The 16,048-nt window shown below is 52.9% G+C and overlaps 2 protein-coding genes and 1 non-coding gene across 3 annotated transcripts in view; 1 reads left to right on the top strand and 2 right to left on the bottom strand.

The window, feature by feature from the left end:
* LOC123612243 (uncharacterized) overlaps positions 1-5,049 on the bottom strand; it is a 33,972-nt gene extending 28,923 nt beyond the window's left edge. The window contains exons 1-3 of the mRNA XM_074359672.1: positions 4,953-5,049; positions 4,638-4,862; positions 2,669-2,803 (exon numbers count right to left, since the gene is read on the bottom strand). Of these exons, the coding sequence (XP_074215773.1) occupies positions 2,669-2,803; positions 4,638-4,862; positions 4,953-5,049 (457 nt within the window). The remainder of the gene's footprint in view (positions 1-2,668; positions 2,804-4,637; positions 4,863-4,952) is intronic.
* A 1,003-nt stretch (positions 5,050-6,052) lies between these two features.
* PRKX (protein kinase cAMP-dependent X-linked catalytic subunit) overlaps positions 6,053-16,048 on the top strand; it is a 60,134-nt gene continuing 50,138 nt past the window's right edge. The window contains exon 1 of the mRNA XM_074359080.1: positions 6,053-6,490. Within this exon, the coding sequence (XP_074215181.1) occupies positions 6,334-6,490 (157 nt within the window). The 5' untranslated portion in view covers positions 6,053-6,333. The remainder of the gene's footprint in view (positions 6,491-16,048) is intronic.
* Positions 12,731-12,862, bottom strand: LOC123612255 (small nucleolar RNA SNORA72). The gene has a single exon (XR_006719460.2). It is a non-coding gene; the product is annotated as a small nucleolar RNA SNORA72 (small nucleolar RNA).

The raw sequence follows: 16,048 nt of genomic DNA, 5'->3' as shown, positions 1-16,048 counted from the left end.
TGACTCACGGGTGTCATTGTCCGATAGGGTCATTACAACAGAGTGTCACGGACTGCTGGGCTTAAACAACAGACATTTGTCCCTCTCGGTCCCGGAGGCTGGCATCTGAGACCAGGCGTGAGCAGGGCTGGTGTCTCCTTGGTGTGTAGACGGCCGTGTCCTCCCTGTGTCCTCCCGTGGCCGTCCCTCTATGTGCGTCTGGGTCCTCATCTCCTCTTCTTAGAAGGACCCCATTCCTGTGGGATCAGGACCCACCTAGTGACCTCATTTTACCTTCATCTCCAAACACAGCCCCATTCTGAGGTCCTGGGGGTTGGGACGTCAACATCTGAATTTGTGCGAGGCGGGGAAGCACATTTCATCCCATGACCCCGGGTAATTTTGCCCATGAAGCATTCAATAGTCCCCAAAACTCAATTCTGAAAAATAAATTTCGAGATAAAGAATTACAGGACCAAAGTATTTGATTGTTTCTAACACCGTAACGTTACAATGCTCTCATCAGCATGGGACATTTCATCTTTATGCTGTCAGGCTGATTTGAAAAAAAAACTAAAAGGCCCAAAACTCCGTCACATTTGGTCTCAGTCCCATTTCTTTGATTATTAGTTAGCAGAAAGATTTTTTTTTTCTCCCTGTGTGAAATCCCCATGGCTGTGCCCTTTTCTGATGCGCTCTGCTTGCTTGCTGTAAATGCGTTTCTATTTTGATTATAACTCCATTAACATTCTTACATTTTTCGGTCGGCAGCTCTGGTCACCCGTTAATCCTATGACTCTGCCTCTCTCCACTTTAGAATGTCCTCCTATGATCAGCCAGGGATTTGCAAACCTTCTGCAGTACTTTCTTCTAGCCTTGTTTGATGTTTGATTTTTACCCCTCTCTTGATTTATTTTTTAAAAATTCATCTTATTTTTATCAAAAACTAAAAAAAAAATTATACAATATTTAGATGTTGTGATTTTCCATTGAGAGTTATTATAAAAGACTGGCTATCTTCCCTGTGTTGATATATATTTTTCCTCTCTTTAAATCGAATCCTCCTGAAATTTGAGTTTTCTTTCATGGTCACATCTCTTGTGCTTCTTTTTAACAGCATATGAGGTGAATGTGTTAAGCAGTTTTTAACCCGACATAGGTCACAGCTGACGCTAGAATATTATTTCTTACGTCCAGAGACACGCATGATGGGATTTGATACAATATTAGTCATGTTACTTTGCAGTACTTGGAGTTCCCGGGACGTTCCAGAGACCAGCAGGTGAGCTTTAGCTCCCTTTTAAGAGCGTGAACACTGACCCAGGTGATCAGGTGTAATTTTGGAGATTCTAGGTCCTCACACTGTGCACTGACTCATTGACACTCACGTGCTCAGACTGCAGATATGAATGGAAACCCCGCTGACATAATTTGGAACAGAACTACGCATGTCTTTCATGAAATCCCTCTTCAGTCATCACAGTTACTAACCTGCTTACTTTCTAACCATCCCTGTGATTCCTTGGGTAAAACGTAACCTTTAAAGTCCAAGTTCAGAAATTCCATTAAACAGCAACCACAGGGGCGCAGAATTTGAACTTCTCTTTCAGATGAAGGATGTCTCTTTCTGGCATCTGGGTTCACGTTTCCGGCAGCATTATCCACCTGTGTTCCCTCAGGACCACAGCTTAGATCCTCCGTGAACCTCTCTGGCATCTGAGAACTAAAAACTTCCCTGCCGACCTTGGGTGAGGAACAAAATCCACATCTTCTAATGACAGGCTGGTCTAGCCCAGACAATGTTATGTTTGCAACGCCTACCTCTAGGGTTTGCTTTGAAATCTCTTAAGAAAAGCCTCGGAGTAAACAGACACACGTAAAAACATTGTTTTTAGAAGTCAGCACGCCATACGTGAATAAGAGCAGGCTGACAGCCAAACATTCTCGTACTTTTTCAGATTTTCAAACTTCCACTTGTAGAGAAGGTGGCTGAGGGTTCTGTTTGATTTTAGTGACGGAGGATTGACTGACTTAACCTAAACAGGCAAATATTTAACCACCTGGCATTCCACGTTGGATGCGTTCACGGCTCTAAGCCCATTTGGGAATTCACGACCTTCCCAGCCAGGGCACTGTGTGTGATACCCCCGTGGTGAAAACGTCCTTTCTGTCAGCAGAGACGGCATCGCCAGGTCAGCTTCAAGGAGCATGAACACGTATGTTGGGTCCAACACCTGTTCAACAAGTGAAGTGGATGGGGGGTTCTGCTTTGCATGAGATAGCTCTCGAGAGCCAGGAGCCAAAACACAGCCCTGCGGATGCTTGCAGACATGGGGATGCAGCTGGGCAAGCCTTGGATTACTGTGGGGGTCCTCATCAGAATGTAAAATAACTTTCACCACCTTTGATCAATCTTGATGGACCTGGTTCCATCCGTGGAGGTGTAAGTGCGCAGGATTGTAACAGAACACAGCCAACTAGCTGGGTTATCATGAACTCCTAACACACTGAACCAACGCACGCCCAGCACAGGGCTGTCCGCGACCAGGGAGAAGTAAGAAATGGGATCCCAAAGCTACCAACAACGGTGAGCACTTACAAATCCTTGAATCACTCCTCGCCGGGAAAACGTTCATTGGTGACAAAGGAAGACAGCCAGGCGCCCAGAAGTGGCTTTGCAACAGCTTACCTGAGAAATGGGGACGAGGTGACGGAGCACGGGGAGTGACCCGGGCTGCTCCCGCTGCGCGACTGGCCTCAGCTGAATGAGGGTAAAATCCAGCCACTGAAACCGGAAACCGTGTTCCTGTGCCTAAACTCGCCTCTGAATTAGAGCATAGAATAGAACATGTTAGAACATATATTCCAGGATGCGTTAGAACAGAATCAATCATAGAGCATGTCATATCTAATATTATATACAAATTGTAGAGTCTGAGGCAGCCGAATATTTCTTTTGGAATATATATATATATACATATATATATTAGGACATGCAATAACACATATTATAATATATATATCACAGAACAGATTAGAATGTATGTGATATAAATAATACCTAATATTATATATAAAGTCTGAAGGCAGCTGAACATTTCCCTTGAAATATGTGTATTAGAACATATAATAAAACATATTAGAATATACACCACAGAATAGATTAGATCTATAATATTTAGTAGTTATATATATATACACATTGTAAAGCCTGTGAAGGCAGGAAAACACTTATTTTAGAATATATTAGTACATTAGAATATACTGGCATGTAATATGTATAATTTACGTATAAATTGTAAAGGTTGTAAAAACAACGTATTCTTTATTTTTCATTTATTTTTTAGCACTTGGAACACATTTATTGATTTATTTTTTAACATAAGAGTCTACGGCTTTATTAATAAAAAATAAAATTTTCAACTACTTTCAGTTTTCAGCTTTATACTATTTACCTTGTGGAGTACATAGCAAAATCCTGCCTAAACAGACCTACAGACTGATTTCTCTGAACATAATCATTTCGGAAGAATGCGTCTTCCTAGTTTATTGGCAGTGGTATAATATATGTGTCCCTCAGTTATTATAAACGTATTATTGTTTATTTTAACTCAGAATAGATACACGCCTCCTACACACACATACAAATACACATTAACAATTTTATACATACGTGTTTTGTATGTTTGTTTTGGCAGGGGGTAATTAAGCTTATTTATTTTTAATGGGGGCACTGAGGATTGAACCCAGGACCTTGTGCATGCCAGGCAGGCTTTCTAGCGCTGAGCTATACCCTGCCCCACCATGCATACATATTTTAAAAGAAGTGTCCAGCTGTCTTCACGGACCACCATTTTTACCTCTGCTCTATTAACACCACTACCCCTGCTGGGGCATTGAATTTATAGCCCATTCTAGGTCCAGGCAGAAATTACTCTTTCCGCATAACAGAGTTCAGTATCCGTCCTCCCCACCGCCCCACCACAACCAAATGCGCATCCTAAAGGCGGTGATCACCCTATCATGCCTCGCTTGCAGAGATTTTTTCCTCTTTTTTTTTTGCCTTTCAAGTCATACGCCGTGGTTTTCCGAAGAATTTTTACGGTCGTCCCAGATGAAAGCTGCTTTTGTTCTGCAAGGTGTTGCGAAACCCTCCCAGGATATTTATAGGAACAGGTAGGTCTGTGGGCACGCTCAGGGCGGCAGAGGAAGGGTCAGATCAACCCTGAAATCCAGAGTTTAACTCTGAAAGTTTGTTACTCTTTTTTCTTTTTTTTCCTTCTCTGGCTGCCCTTAGAAGGGACAGTCATGCCTTTCATTGGGTGTGAAACCGGAGCCTCGACCCGCGGCCCTCAATGAGCCAGCAGGACCGCGGTCACCTGGCTGACTCCGCGCGGAGAGGGCGCGCGCTCCGCGGGGAGGCGCGCACGGGCCCCGCGCGGACCGCCTCGGTCGCCCCGAGGCCCTCGGCGGGGCAGGGCCCGGTGGCCTGAGCGCGGGGGACCAGTCCTTGTTCTTCCCAGGCGCTCAGGCGACGCCGTCCGCTCCTGGAGCGCATTTTTCGCATTCCAGCTCAAGATTTGGCAACCGGCAGAGAGCAGGCGTCAGGCCCGAGGGGTTGGGAGTGGAGGGGGGGAGTGTGGAGGAAAGCCACCCACCTTGTGCGGAGGAGAGCTGGGGCAAGGCTGGCAGCCCGGGGCCAGAAAACCACACCCAGAGCCGGTTCTGATTTCCTGTTCCTCCCACCAGCCCCCGCCCCTCCCAATTAGCCAAGCGAGGCAGGCCGGGCCTGGTCTCCGTAAAACGCCTCCGTGCCGAAGTTGACCTCACGCGGCCTGACCTCTGCGACAGAATGCGCCCCCCACCCCGCCCCGCCCCGCGGACTCAGAGGCCGGACACCCCCTTCGAAAGGCGGAATAGCTGGAATCCCGCCGAACAGGGGGGTAGGCACCGTGCCCTCTCGCTTCTCAGACTGGGCTCCGCGGACCGGCTGCACGGATAGTACTCGGGATCGTTCAGAAAAGCAGGTTCCAGGCGCTCCTGGCCGGGCCTGCGAGGTCCAAGCTGCATGTGACCAGATTCTCCCCGGGAAAAGGTGACCAGATAAAATACAGGACGTCTAGATACATTTGACATTTTTTTTGGTGTCACTATAATCAAATATGCCCTAGGAAAAGCAAAAACTATCGTTGTGTGTCTGAAATTTAAATGTATCTGAACGTTCTGTGTTTCTTCTCCAAAATTGTCCCTGGTGTGTCCCAACCAGCGGCCCATCAAAGTTGCAGGCAACTGCATCTGGCTGTTCTCTGTCTTATTTTTAAAAACAATTCTTTTGGGATGATGATAGATTTTTCGGATGCGGCCAAGAAACGCACGGGGAGGTCCCGCGAAGCCCCGCGCCTCCCGCACCGTGCGCATCTGGCATCACCCCAGCCCCACAGGCCAGGGCTGGAAGCCGACGTGGTCCGGGGTGGGGAGGGGGGGTCGGTTATCCGCCAAGACCTGGGGCCCGCCCGCCGGGACGCGCGGGCACCGCGCGGTCTGTGGGGCGCCCTATCCGCTTCGAACTCCAGGTTTATTTTCTAACTTTACTTTTCTTTGGACCACGCCCTCCGGGTCCCCAGTCGGTCCCGCCTCCCAGCCTTCCGGGCTGGCGCGCAGCGAGCGCCGCGGCGCGCCCGCGCATCCCCCGCGGGAGCCCGGCGGGGACCCCACCCCCGGGGCGGCCCCGGGCGCGGAGGGCGCGCGCGCACCCCGCTCCCCGCGCCCGCCCCTGCTGGGGCGGCGGCAGCCCGGGCGCCCCGGCCCCGCGGCCGCAGGGCGGGGCGCGGCGGCGCGGGCACCACCCCCGGGCGGGCGGAGGGAGCGGCGGCCCCGCCCAGGCCGCTTCCGCCCGGCCGCACTTTTGCGCGCACGCAGCGCCCGCGCGGGTGGCGGTGGACGCGGGACCCGAGGAATGAACAGGGAGCCGGGCGCCCGCGGCTGGGACCCCGCCTCGCCCCCGCCTGCCCCGGCCGCGCCCCGCGCCGAGGCCGCGCCGCCGCCCCCGCCGCCGCCGCCGCCGCCGCCGCCGCCCCCCCAGCCCGGCCCGCCGCGCCCGCCCCCCGAGGCCGCCGGCTACTCTCACCAGCTGCTGCTGCTGCTCCTGCACTGAGCGCCGGCCCGCGCCCCGCCATTGTCCCCGCCGCGCCGCCCGCCGCGCCCGGACGCCGACCGGGAGGCGGGGGCCGCGCATGGGTGGCCGCCGCTGATGCCGCCGCCGCCGCCCCGCCGCCCTCCGAAGCTGCGTCCCGGGAAGGCCGGCCCCCCGCGCCCCCCGGCCCGGCCCGGCGCCCGGGACCTGAGCGCGCCCCCATGGAGGCTCCCGGGCCGGCCGCGGCGGCCGCCGACTCCCGAGAGGGCCTGGGGGCCGCCCCCGACGGGGCGCCCGCGCGCGTCCCCGGCCCCGAGGCGCCGGCGCCCCAGCCGCCCGCCTACCGCCTGCAGGACTTCGACACGCTGGCCACCGTGGGTGAGTGCGCCGCGCGGGGCCCCGCCGCAGGGGCGCGTGGCGCCGTCCGGGACGCCGGCGTCAGACAAAGCGCTCGGGAGCCGCCGCCCGCGGGGGCCTGTTCCCGCCCGCTCGGGGTCCTCGCGCGCGGCTGCCCCTGCGTCCGGGGCCCCCCCGGCTCCCCGAGACCCGGAGGGCTCCACCCCGCGCCCCGCGAGCCTCCCCGCCTGCGGGGGCTCCGCCCTGCGTCTCCAAGAGGTCCTTACTTAACCTCCCCGCCCGCCCCTCACCGGCCACCCCGGTGTCTGGGCACCCCGACTTCACAGAACTTCCTGGGGGGGTCACCTCACATTGGGGTCCTCGCGCGCCCCCCAGGCAGGGACGCTCAGGGACGGAGGCGGCGCCCGGGAAGGCACCTGCAGACCTCACCTCGGCCAGCCTCCCCCTCTGCCTGGCGGCAGGATGCGCCCGCGTGGACTTCAGACCTTTTCCTGGGTTTGGGGCTCGGGTATCCCGTGGCATTTTGGGGGCGCTGGGCAGCGTTGGCGGTGCATTACACATATCTTCATACCGCGGTACTTTCCTTCTGTGCACCCGAAACTTGGCATTCTTTTCTCAGACACAGATTTCCTTTTGTCGTCTACCTTTGAACCTAGCCACTGTTAGGCAGCTGGAGGTAAAGGTTTCCAGTTTCTTGGGCGCCTGGACCCCGAGAGGTGTTTGTTTATGGGGCTCCTCCCTGAGTAGGGGCAGAACATCCCGACCCCACAGGGGCGCTGGATTCAGGCTGCCGGCACCAGCCAGCCTGTGGCTTCTTAGCAACTGTGTTGCTAAGTGGGCTCTGCCAACCTGCTGCTTGTCAGGAAGAGTGAATGGGGAAGGGGGGCACGCCCTGTGTGACTATGGGACAGGGGTGTTCAGGCACTTTTTGAGGTCCTCCTCCTCCTCTTTTGGAAAGGAGAAAGCATTGGGCTCAAGATAGTGGCTTGGTTTTAATAAGACGGAGAGGCACCGCCAGAGTGGCATTGAAGCCTTCTGTTTTCCTTTGGTTTTTCTCTTGCTGGTGAGGAAGGGGTCACCAGGGACCCCTCTCAACGTCTCCATCTTCCCTTTCTCTCCCCCTTTCTTTTTCTTGGTCTCTTTCTCCGTCTGCCTCTCCCTCCCTGTGGGACGCTGTGCTGGGCTGATGTAAAAGCTGGCTGTGTTTGGCAGGGCCGCAGAGTAGGGACAGTAACCCAGACCCGTGCAGTCACACCGATAGGTGGAAACACAAGCCAACAGTGGAAAGTCGTGCAGGACCTGCCAGCCCTTGGCACATGGCTCCAGCGGCTGTCTCTCCTCGGGGCACTTAGGCAGGTCTCTTGTGAAAGGTGCCGGGGCACTGGGCGGGGCCCGGGGAGGTGTGTGTGGCGGGGAGGTGGCTGGAGACATGATGCAGCGTGTTGTCTGCAGTCCTGGAGTTGAGGGGGGCTGGGGTGGGGCTGGGGTGGGCCTGTGGGGGATCTGCCAAGTGGGTATAGGGTGCCCGGTGAGTCGTCTTGTCCTTAAAAATAGACGGTCACTCCCCCTGGGGACCAAGAGGTGCCGAGCAGGGAGGAAAGAGCTCTGCAGTTGCCTTTGCCTTTCTTAATGAAGATGCTTGTTCCTCAAGGATAACTTCCTGTGGGCCCCAAGGGTGAGAAGGGAGAGCCAGGTCACCCATGTTCAGGATGTTGGACCAGCAGGGGCCTGGGACTCAGGTGTGCGTGTGTGTCTGTGTGTCTGTGTGTGTGGTGTGTGTGTTACTTTGCAGCTTTGTTGACTTTATCACCCTTCAGCAAAACCTCTTTCTTTAGTATTAAAGATTAATTTGAGCATGATAAATCTGAGACTGGGAATAAACTTTAAAAAAACTCCCAAACTCTCCAGAGCTGTCACAGTCACCAGGAACTTCAGATCGCAAGGTTAAACACAGTCGGCAAATAATAACCCCCTCAGCCCCGGCTTGACGTCTCTTCTTCCTAAGCTTCCAGCTCAGAAGACTGAGTTCCCTTTTAAATGATCCTGGGCCCTCCCCCCCCCCCCCCCGTTCCTAACTCCCCCATTGCAGGCAGGCACCCCCAGCAGCTCTGCATCGCCTGAGGGCGTTCTGTGTGCAGCGTTCCAGCTGAGCAAGGCTGTTCTCCACACACAAAACAAAACCCAAACAAACACCAAGCAAACCACCCACCCACCCCCTGTTCGCAAACCTCTCCACCTTTCTTAACGCTCTACAGTCCCCACCCCTCAGAAACTTCCAGAATGAGTCAGGCTGGAAGGACCATGCTGGCTGGGCTTGTCCCCCACCCCCACTTTGGATGTTTTAAGTCCTGGCTTCACACAGTTGTGCATTTTTATCTGCTCTGATCTCCACCCCTGTGGGTGAGCTTTTTTGTTTTTTTCTTTTCTCTCCTCCCTTCCTTTTCGCTGCGAGCTGGACCCCCCGGGGGAGGCGCCTGGGGGACAGAATTGCTGACTCACAATGCCCCAAAGATGGTTGCAATGACTCCGACATCTCAGCGCAGAGGCAGCAGGTGGACACAGGTGTGCTTCTGCCTGAGGGAGCAATCATACCGGCGGTGGCTTTGCAGATGGCGAGACCCCGGCAGGAGGCACCGTGAGGCCAAGACCCAGCTGGGAAGACGGCCACGTTCACAGGGTGACCACGACACCTTGGAGGCAGAATAAGGAGGCAAGCTGGGGATTGTGTGGTCTCACGTGTCCTCCTCCTGTGCTCCTGCACACACTGTCTGTGGGAGATGGTCCGTGTTTCTAGATTGACCACTTCTCCGCAAATCCAGTTCGGGAAGGATGCTCGGCTTGTGTGGGCGAAAAATCTCAAGATGGGTATTTTTCAAAGAGCATGGACGGCACCCTGGGGCCCGTCGCGGCTAAACTGTGATTTCATAGGGTGAAACACTCCACCTCCTTGGCCACGTCACCTGTGACAGAGGCAATGGGGTGCAGCCCCCCTGGGCCTCGTTCCTGGTCCGTGTAACCGAGCTTGAGTTCTGGCCGTGAGCACGCACGATCGTGCTATTAAAAGGAAATGTTCTGAAATAATGATAAATGCACAGGGGGTTCCCCACCCCCCACCTACAGTCCGTCCGGCATCCTTCATGAATTTTTTTGACATCCTCTGTAACTGTAGCGTGATCTTTTTACCAGGACCTCAGCATCCTGCTAAGAGACCGCAGACCCTGTTCAGCGCTCCCACTTTTCGGTGAAACTTCTGAGTTTTGGAGTCGGGGTACGTGTGTGGTTTTGTGCAGTCTTATCCTGGGCGGCCACCACCGCGGAAATCAAGGCACAAAACCCACTGCCTCCCGACGGACCACATGCCTACACCGGCCACTTTATTTTGTGTTTTGTTTACTATCACACACATTGCACCAGTGGAAAGTCACAGTTTTTTAAGTTCTAGAAGACCTTCCGTGATGAGTAATTCATCAGACACTGTTCTCTCTGAAAGCTCTGGTGGTCATTTTTCTCCACACTGGTAGAGTTCCCTCCTACAGTTTTGGTTCCCTAGAATCGGCCTCCCCCCCTTTTTTTTCTGCCCTGTCTCCCACCTGAGCTGTCATTTCCTCCCCAAGCATCACCCAAGCACACCCCTGGGTTGGGTGGAATCCGGACCGGTGAGATTTTGCCGTGCACGTGAGTGACCGGCGTGGGGACAGGGTGGACAGAAGCAATTGGAAGGGCATGTTGTTTATTGCTCAGTGATACCCAGAAAATTGCTCCTGCCTTCCTGCCTTCTAAGCGTATTCATCTCGTGTGGGTGCTTTAGAGGATGTGGGTTCAGCGCCGTGAATGGTAGTTGCAATTTAAGAGCATTGCAGGGATTTAGAAAATTAGATGGAATATGACGAAAGAATATTTCTGAATAAGAAGTCCTTCAGGCTGAGCTTCCTCATTAAAAAAAAAAAAATTGAAATGAAATTCAGACAGCGTAGAAGGAACCATTCGAAAGTGGACCGTCCAGTGGCATTTCAAACATTCATCGTTACCCAACCAGCCCGTCTGCCTGGTTCCAGAACATTTTTGTCACCGTCAGCGGACACCTCGCACCTGTGAGCAGTCATTCCCGTTTTCCCACTGCTCCAGCTGCCAGTAAGCCCCGTCTGCCTACTGTCTCCGAAGATTTGCCTGTTCCAGTGACATTTTCCACACTTTTCCTTCTCAGTTTCCATCTCCAAGGGGGACGGATTGGGGGGACTTTGGGAAGAGAAGCTTAGGAGATGGAGAGACAACAGTTCCTGCTCAAGAGGAGAGGAGGAAATGGGCTGGTGGAAAGAAAGTGTGGGATGGGAGAGGGCCGGTGAGGACAAACTGGGAGGAGAGCCGTTCAGTCAGTGAGAGAGACAGGGGTGGGCAGGCGGGTCACAGACATGTGCACACACAACCTGCTGTCCTGGGTTGGTTGAAGTCTCCGTACACCGCTCTCCTGCCCCCTCAAAAATTCATACCATCTTAGGACCTCAGGAAGGGACCTGATTTGGAAACAAGGTGTTTGCAGACATGATGACGTGAAGGACCCGAGAGGAGGTCCTCCTGGAGGAGGTGGCCCTGCATCCAAGGACAGTGTCCTTAGAAGAGACAGAGGAGGAGGAACACAGACACAGAGGAGACGCCACGTGGAGAGGGGAGGGAGGCGGCCACCAGCCCAGGGACGCCTGGAGCCCCCAGAAGCTGGAAGACACAGGAAGGACCCTCCCCTGGAGCCTCGGGAGGGAGCGCGGCCACCTCCCCACACCTTGACCTCAGACTTAAGGTCTCTAGGACTCCGGGGAAGATGAATTCCTGTGATTTTAAGCCACAACAAAGCCAGAGCCCCAGGAAGCTCCTCCACCTGCCAGAGAGGACTGCAGAGCGGACTTCCCCGTGGCCTTAGCGCGTGGTCCATGAATTGGTTTCCCCGAATGCCTCCCTGGGTGTGGGGACAACCCTCCCCGATGACTTGGGGCACGCATGTGGTTGGGGACATGAGGCCTCGATGCTGGTCTCAGACCTGGCTCTGCGATGGGTCCCTCCACCGCCCGGGACCACCAAGGAGGCCGGCTCTGTCCCTGGACGCAGAGGGCGGATGCAGTCCCCTGTCCCATGACAGAGCATTCCCCTCTGCTACTACCCCCGCCCCGGCACCCTGGAAGCTTGTCAGCACAGAGCTCTTCCTGGGAGACGCGTCTTCAGAATTCTCAGTAAACCTCCTTCCGTCTCTTTGGGAGTGACTCCCCTGGGGCTTTCGTGGTAGTTCCCCCAGGTTTTTCTTTTTATGGCAAACACCCGTGTGTCACCACCTTCGCCACCATTGAGAAGCATTTCCCCTTTTCCTTTTCTTTGAAACTGTCCAAATGCTGGCTCTTGCTGGGAAGAACAGTGAAGTACCAGGAAATAAAGTTTCGCTTTTTCAAGGTCTCGGACGGCGTGCGGGGCAGAGTACAGCCATCCGCCTTGATTTTCTCAGGGACCTCCAGGAGGGGCGGGGGACTGGTGGGTGCCTTTGGGAGCTTTTCCCCCCAAAAGATGAGGATGCTGGCTGATTTGGTTTCTGCTGAGAGCACTGTTCCTGGTTGCCAGGTGGCTGTCTTATGAGTAATGTCCTCACCTGTCCTTTGCTGGGGGAGTTAGGGCTTCACCGTATGAATTTTGGGGTGACCGAGACAAGAATCATGGGTAACTTCCAAGGTTCTGGGGCTAACGAATCAGAAAGGTGGTGGTACCATTGGGTTATATTGGGAGGGCTCGGAGGGGTGGAGGCGTATTTGGTGGGAAAACACCAAGTGTTCCGTCCTGGGCATGTTAAGTTTGACGTATCTGTGAGATGTCGTGGGCACAATCTCCATCATCACTAGCACCTTAATCACCACCTCTCCCCACCTCCCGCCACCTCCGCCATCTTCATCACGTCTGACACTTGTCAAGACGAAAGTTTTTTCTCTGATGTTACCCAAGTTACAAGTGCACAGCACAGTGACTCACAATTTTCAAAGGTTACACTCCACGTATGGTTATAAAATACTGGCTAGGCAACTCGTCTCGTACAATATATCCTTGTAGGGTTTTTAAACTTTTTTTTTTTCTTGTTACGATTCGTTTCATGGCAGCTGGTAATCATCACATTAGCAATGGTGGTTTCAAAAGTTGTCACACACCAGCTGTGCTGTCATTGCTCGAGGTTGATCTGATAACCTGGTGTCACAGACATTGGCCATGTAAGATGCGTCATACAAATCAGATCTGGTTTATCCCCAGCGTTTATGAAAACAGACCAAGGAAAAGAACTAGGTCTGGGGACACATGCATGGTCTTAATATAGTGAACGTTTAGCCCTCCCTGATTATTACAGAATCACGATAGTGCGAATATTTGCAAGTAGCTTATTTATTTTATACGTAATAGTCTGTACCTCTTAACCCCCTTCCTCTATCCTACCCTCCTACCCCTCTTTCCTCTCCCCACTGGTCACCACTAGATTGTTCTCTGTGTCCATGAGTCCATTTCCTTTTTGTTAAGTTCATTAGTTTGGTTTATGTTTTCCGACCCCACAGATAAGTGATGATACAGTGTTTGTCTTTCTCTGATCATGAAACTTTTTTTTAAAATTGAAATTCACATAACGTAAAGTTTTTTTAAATTCAACAATTCAGCGGCATTCTGCGCGTTCACAGTGTTGGGCAACCACCAACTCTGTCTAATTGCAAAACATTTCCATCATCCCAGAGGGATCCTCTACCCATTAAACAGTCACTCTCCACCCCCTCCCCCAGCCCCAGGCACCACTAATCCACATGTCTATGGAGTTGCCTGTTCTGGGCGTTTCCTATAAATGGAGTCACATCCCATGTGTCTTTCTGTATCTGCTTCTCTCTCTGAGCATCCTGTGTTCAAGGTCCATCCATGATGTAGCTTGTGTCAGAGCTTCACTCCTTTTCCTGGCTGAGTAATATTCCCCCCACGTGCATGTGGACCCCATTTGTTTATCCCATTGTGTTAGATTGCTTAGAGAAACCATGTATCACAGATTTGGAAGCTTAAACAGCAGAAATCACGGTCCTGCAGGCTGGAATATGAGATCAAGGTGTCAGCAGGGCTGGTTCCTCCTGAGACACCTCTGTTCTTCTCCTCCCTGTGTCCTTAATGTGGTCATCCCTCTGTGTCTGTGTCCTAATCACCTCTTAAAGTGACACCACTCCTGTTGGACTAGAACACATTCATTTTGCTAGTCTCATTTTACCTTTAAAAGATGTTTTTGGGGTTTTTTTGTTGTAGTTTTGTTTTGTTTTGGCATTGGGGGGTAATAATAAGGTTTTTATTTATTTATTTTTAATGGAGGTATTGGGGATTGAACCCACGTATGCTAGGCATACACTCTGTCACTGAGTATAACCTCCCCCACCTCATTTTACCTTAATCATGTCTCTGAAGATCCTGTACCAAATGCAGTCTCATTCTGAGGTCCTAGGGGTTAGGACTTTAACATAAAATTCTTCGGAGGTGGGAGGACACAGTTCAGCCCAAAACACCATGAATCTTTTAATGCATCAGATGATACCTCAGACCCTTGGGGATTCCCATGCTGCATAACTGAGCTTCACCCAAGGGAGATTCGGCTCATTGGAAGTAGGCACACCTCACCAAGGCAAACACCACCAACACCACCACCATCGCCATCATCACCATCACCACCATCACTGTCATCACCACCATCATCTTCACCACTGTCACCGTCATCACCACCATCACCATTACCACCATCACCACCATCATCACTGTCATCATCACCATCACCAGTCATCAACATCATCGCCATCACTGTCGTCACCACCATCATCACCACTGTCACTGTCATCACCACCAACACCACCATCACCATCATCACCACCACCACAATCACCAATCATCAGCATCATCACCACCATCACCACCATCGTCACTGTCATCACCACCATCACCATCAACACTGTCACCGTCATCACCACCATCATCACCACCATCATCACCATCACCATCATCATCGCCACCATCACCATCATCACCATCATCATTTCCCAAACATAATGCAGGCTCATCTCATCTTCAAGGACAGATGATGGTGGTCTTGCATGGATCTGGAGTTTGCTCTTTTCAGCAGGCATGTCATGCAGTCACCCCTTTGGTGCACAGAGCATCTCCTGGTTCTAACTCCTGAGTTAGAGAGCTGAGGGCTGGGTGGGGCCCCGGCAGAAACCCTCTGCAAGGTCATCCTTCATTGGTCTCCTGTTCTGATCTCTCTCGTGGTCCTTGCCACTGTTTCTGTGTCCTATGGAAGCGGTAACAAATTACCGCAAACTCAGTGGCTCAAAACAACATGGCTTTATTATTCTACGGTTCCAAGGGTTAGGGACCTGAATGTGGGGATGACTGGGTTAAAATCAACATGTGGGCAGAGCTGGGTCTCTTTGGGAAGGTCCAGGGGAGAATCTGTTTCCTTGCCTTTTTCAGCTTCTAGAAGCCGCCCGAATTCCATGGCTTGATGGCCTTCCTCCATCACTGACAACGGCATTGCTGCGTCAGTCCCTTCTCATGCTGCCATCTCTGTTTCTCTCTCCCTTGTCTCTCTTAGGCTTCTGAGAACCCTTGTGATTCTGCTGCAATCAACCCAGGATCATCTCCCTGGGGAGGATGAGGGGATTAGCATCTGGCACCAGCTCCCTGAAACTCAGTTCCCCCTTTGCCATGTGAACAGACACATCCCCAGCTTCCTGCGATAAGGACGAGGCCATCTTTGTGGTGCTGGTGGGGGCATTACTCTGTGTGCCACACACTGGTTTTTCTAACGTGCTGTGCACCCCTCGCCTGAAATGTGCCACCACTTTGGAGAAGGCGGTGGGCTGGGCAGCTGCCCCCAGGGTGGCCTCGGTCCTGGTCCAACGGCATCGATTTCCATCAATGGGAAAACCATGGTAACAATGAAAAGTTGTTCCATGACTACACAGAGGGAGAAATGCTGGATCTGTTTACCAACGAATGGGGCTGCATGTTTGTGTGCGTGTGTGTGTGTGTGTGTGTACACACTTGCTCGAGCACTGGGGAAGGAATTAACGAGTTAATTGGGGCTGTCACATCTGTGCCCTCTTCTGCGAGGCTGGAATGGTGTCCACCACTAATTGCCACCTCCGTGGGCCCCCCCCCTTGCCGAGCACGCAGAACCAGTTCTGATGTTGCAAGGGCGCCCCAGGGACAGAATGGCTCAGAGGTGGGATGACAAAGCCTTACCTTCCAGGAGCTTCCGGCCCCAGGAGGGACCTTCTGACCCGCAGCTCTGAGCCACGTGACCCCAGGGCGGGGAGGTGGGGTGGGTGGGCACGTGGAGTCCCCAAAGCCAGGCTTGTGTCCACTTGTGGGACGGAGATCAGGTCAGAGAGGGAGGACTGCTCTACAGGGGTCTTGAGAATGTTCATGAATTTGAAGCATAAAACCAACACTGCGAGAGCTCTGTAAGCAGCTTCCAATTGTAGGAGCATTTCCTTGCATTTCACGGGTGGGGTCTCCCATCCTGCACTGGGTTAGGTGGACACG

This window comes from Camelus bactrianus, chromosome X, assembly GCF_048773025.1.
Source record: "Camelus bactrianus isolate YW-2024 breed Bactrian camel chromosome X, ASM4877302v1, whole genome shotgun sequence".
Lineage (NCBI taxonomy): Eukaryota > Metazoa > Chordata > Mammalia > Artiodactyla > Camelidae > Camelus > Camelus bactrianus.
Note: the sequence above shows the minus strand (reverse complement) of the source record. Positions and strands in the feature narration are given on the sequence as shown.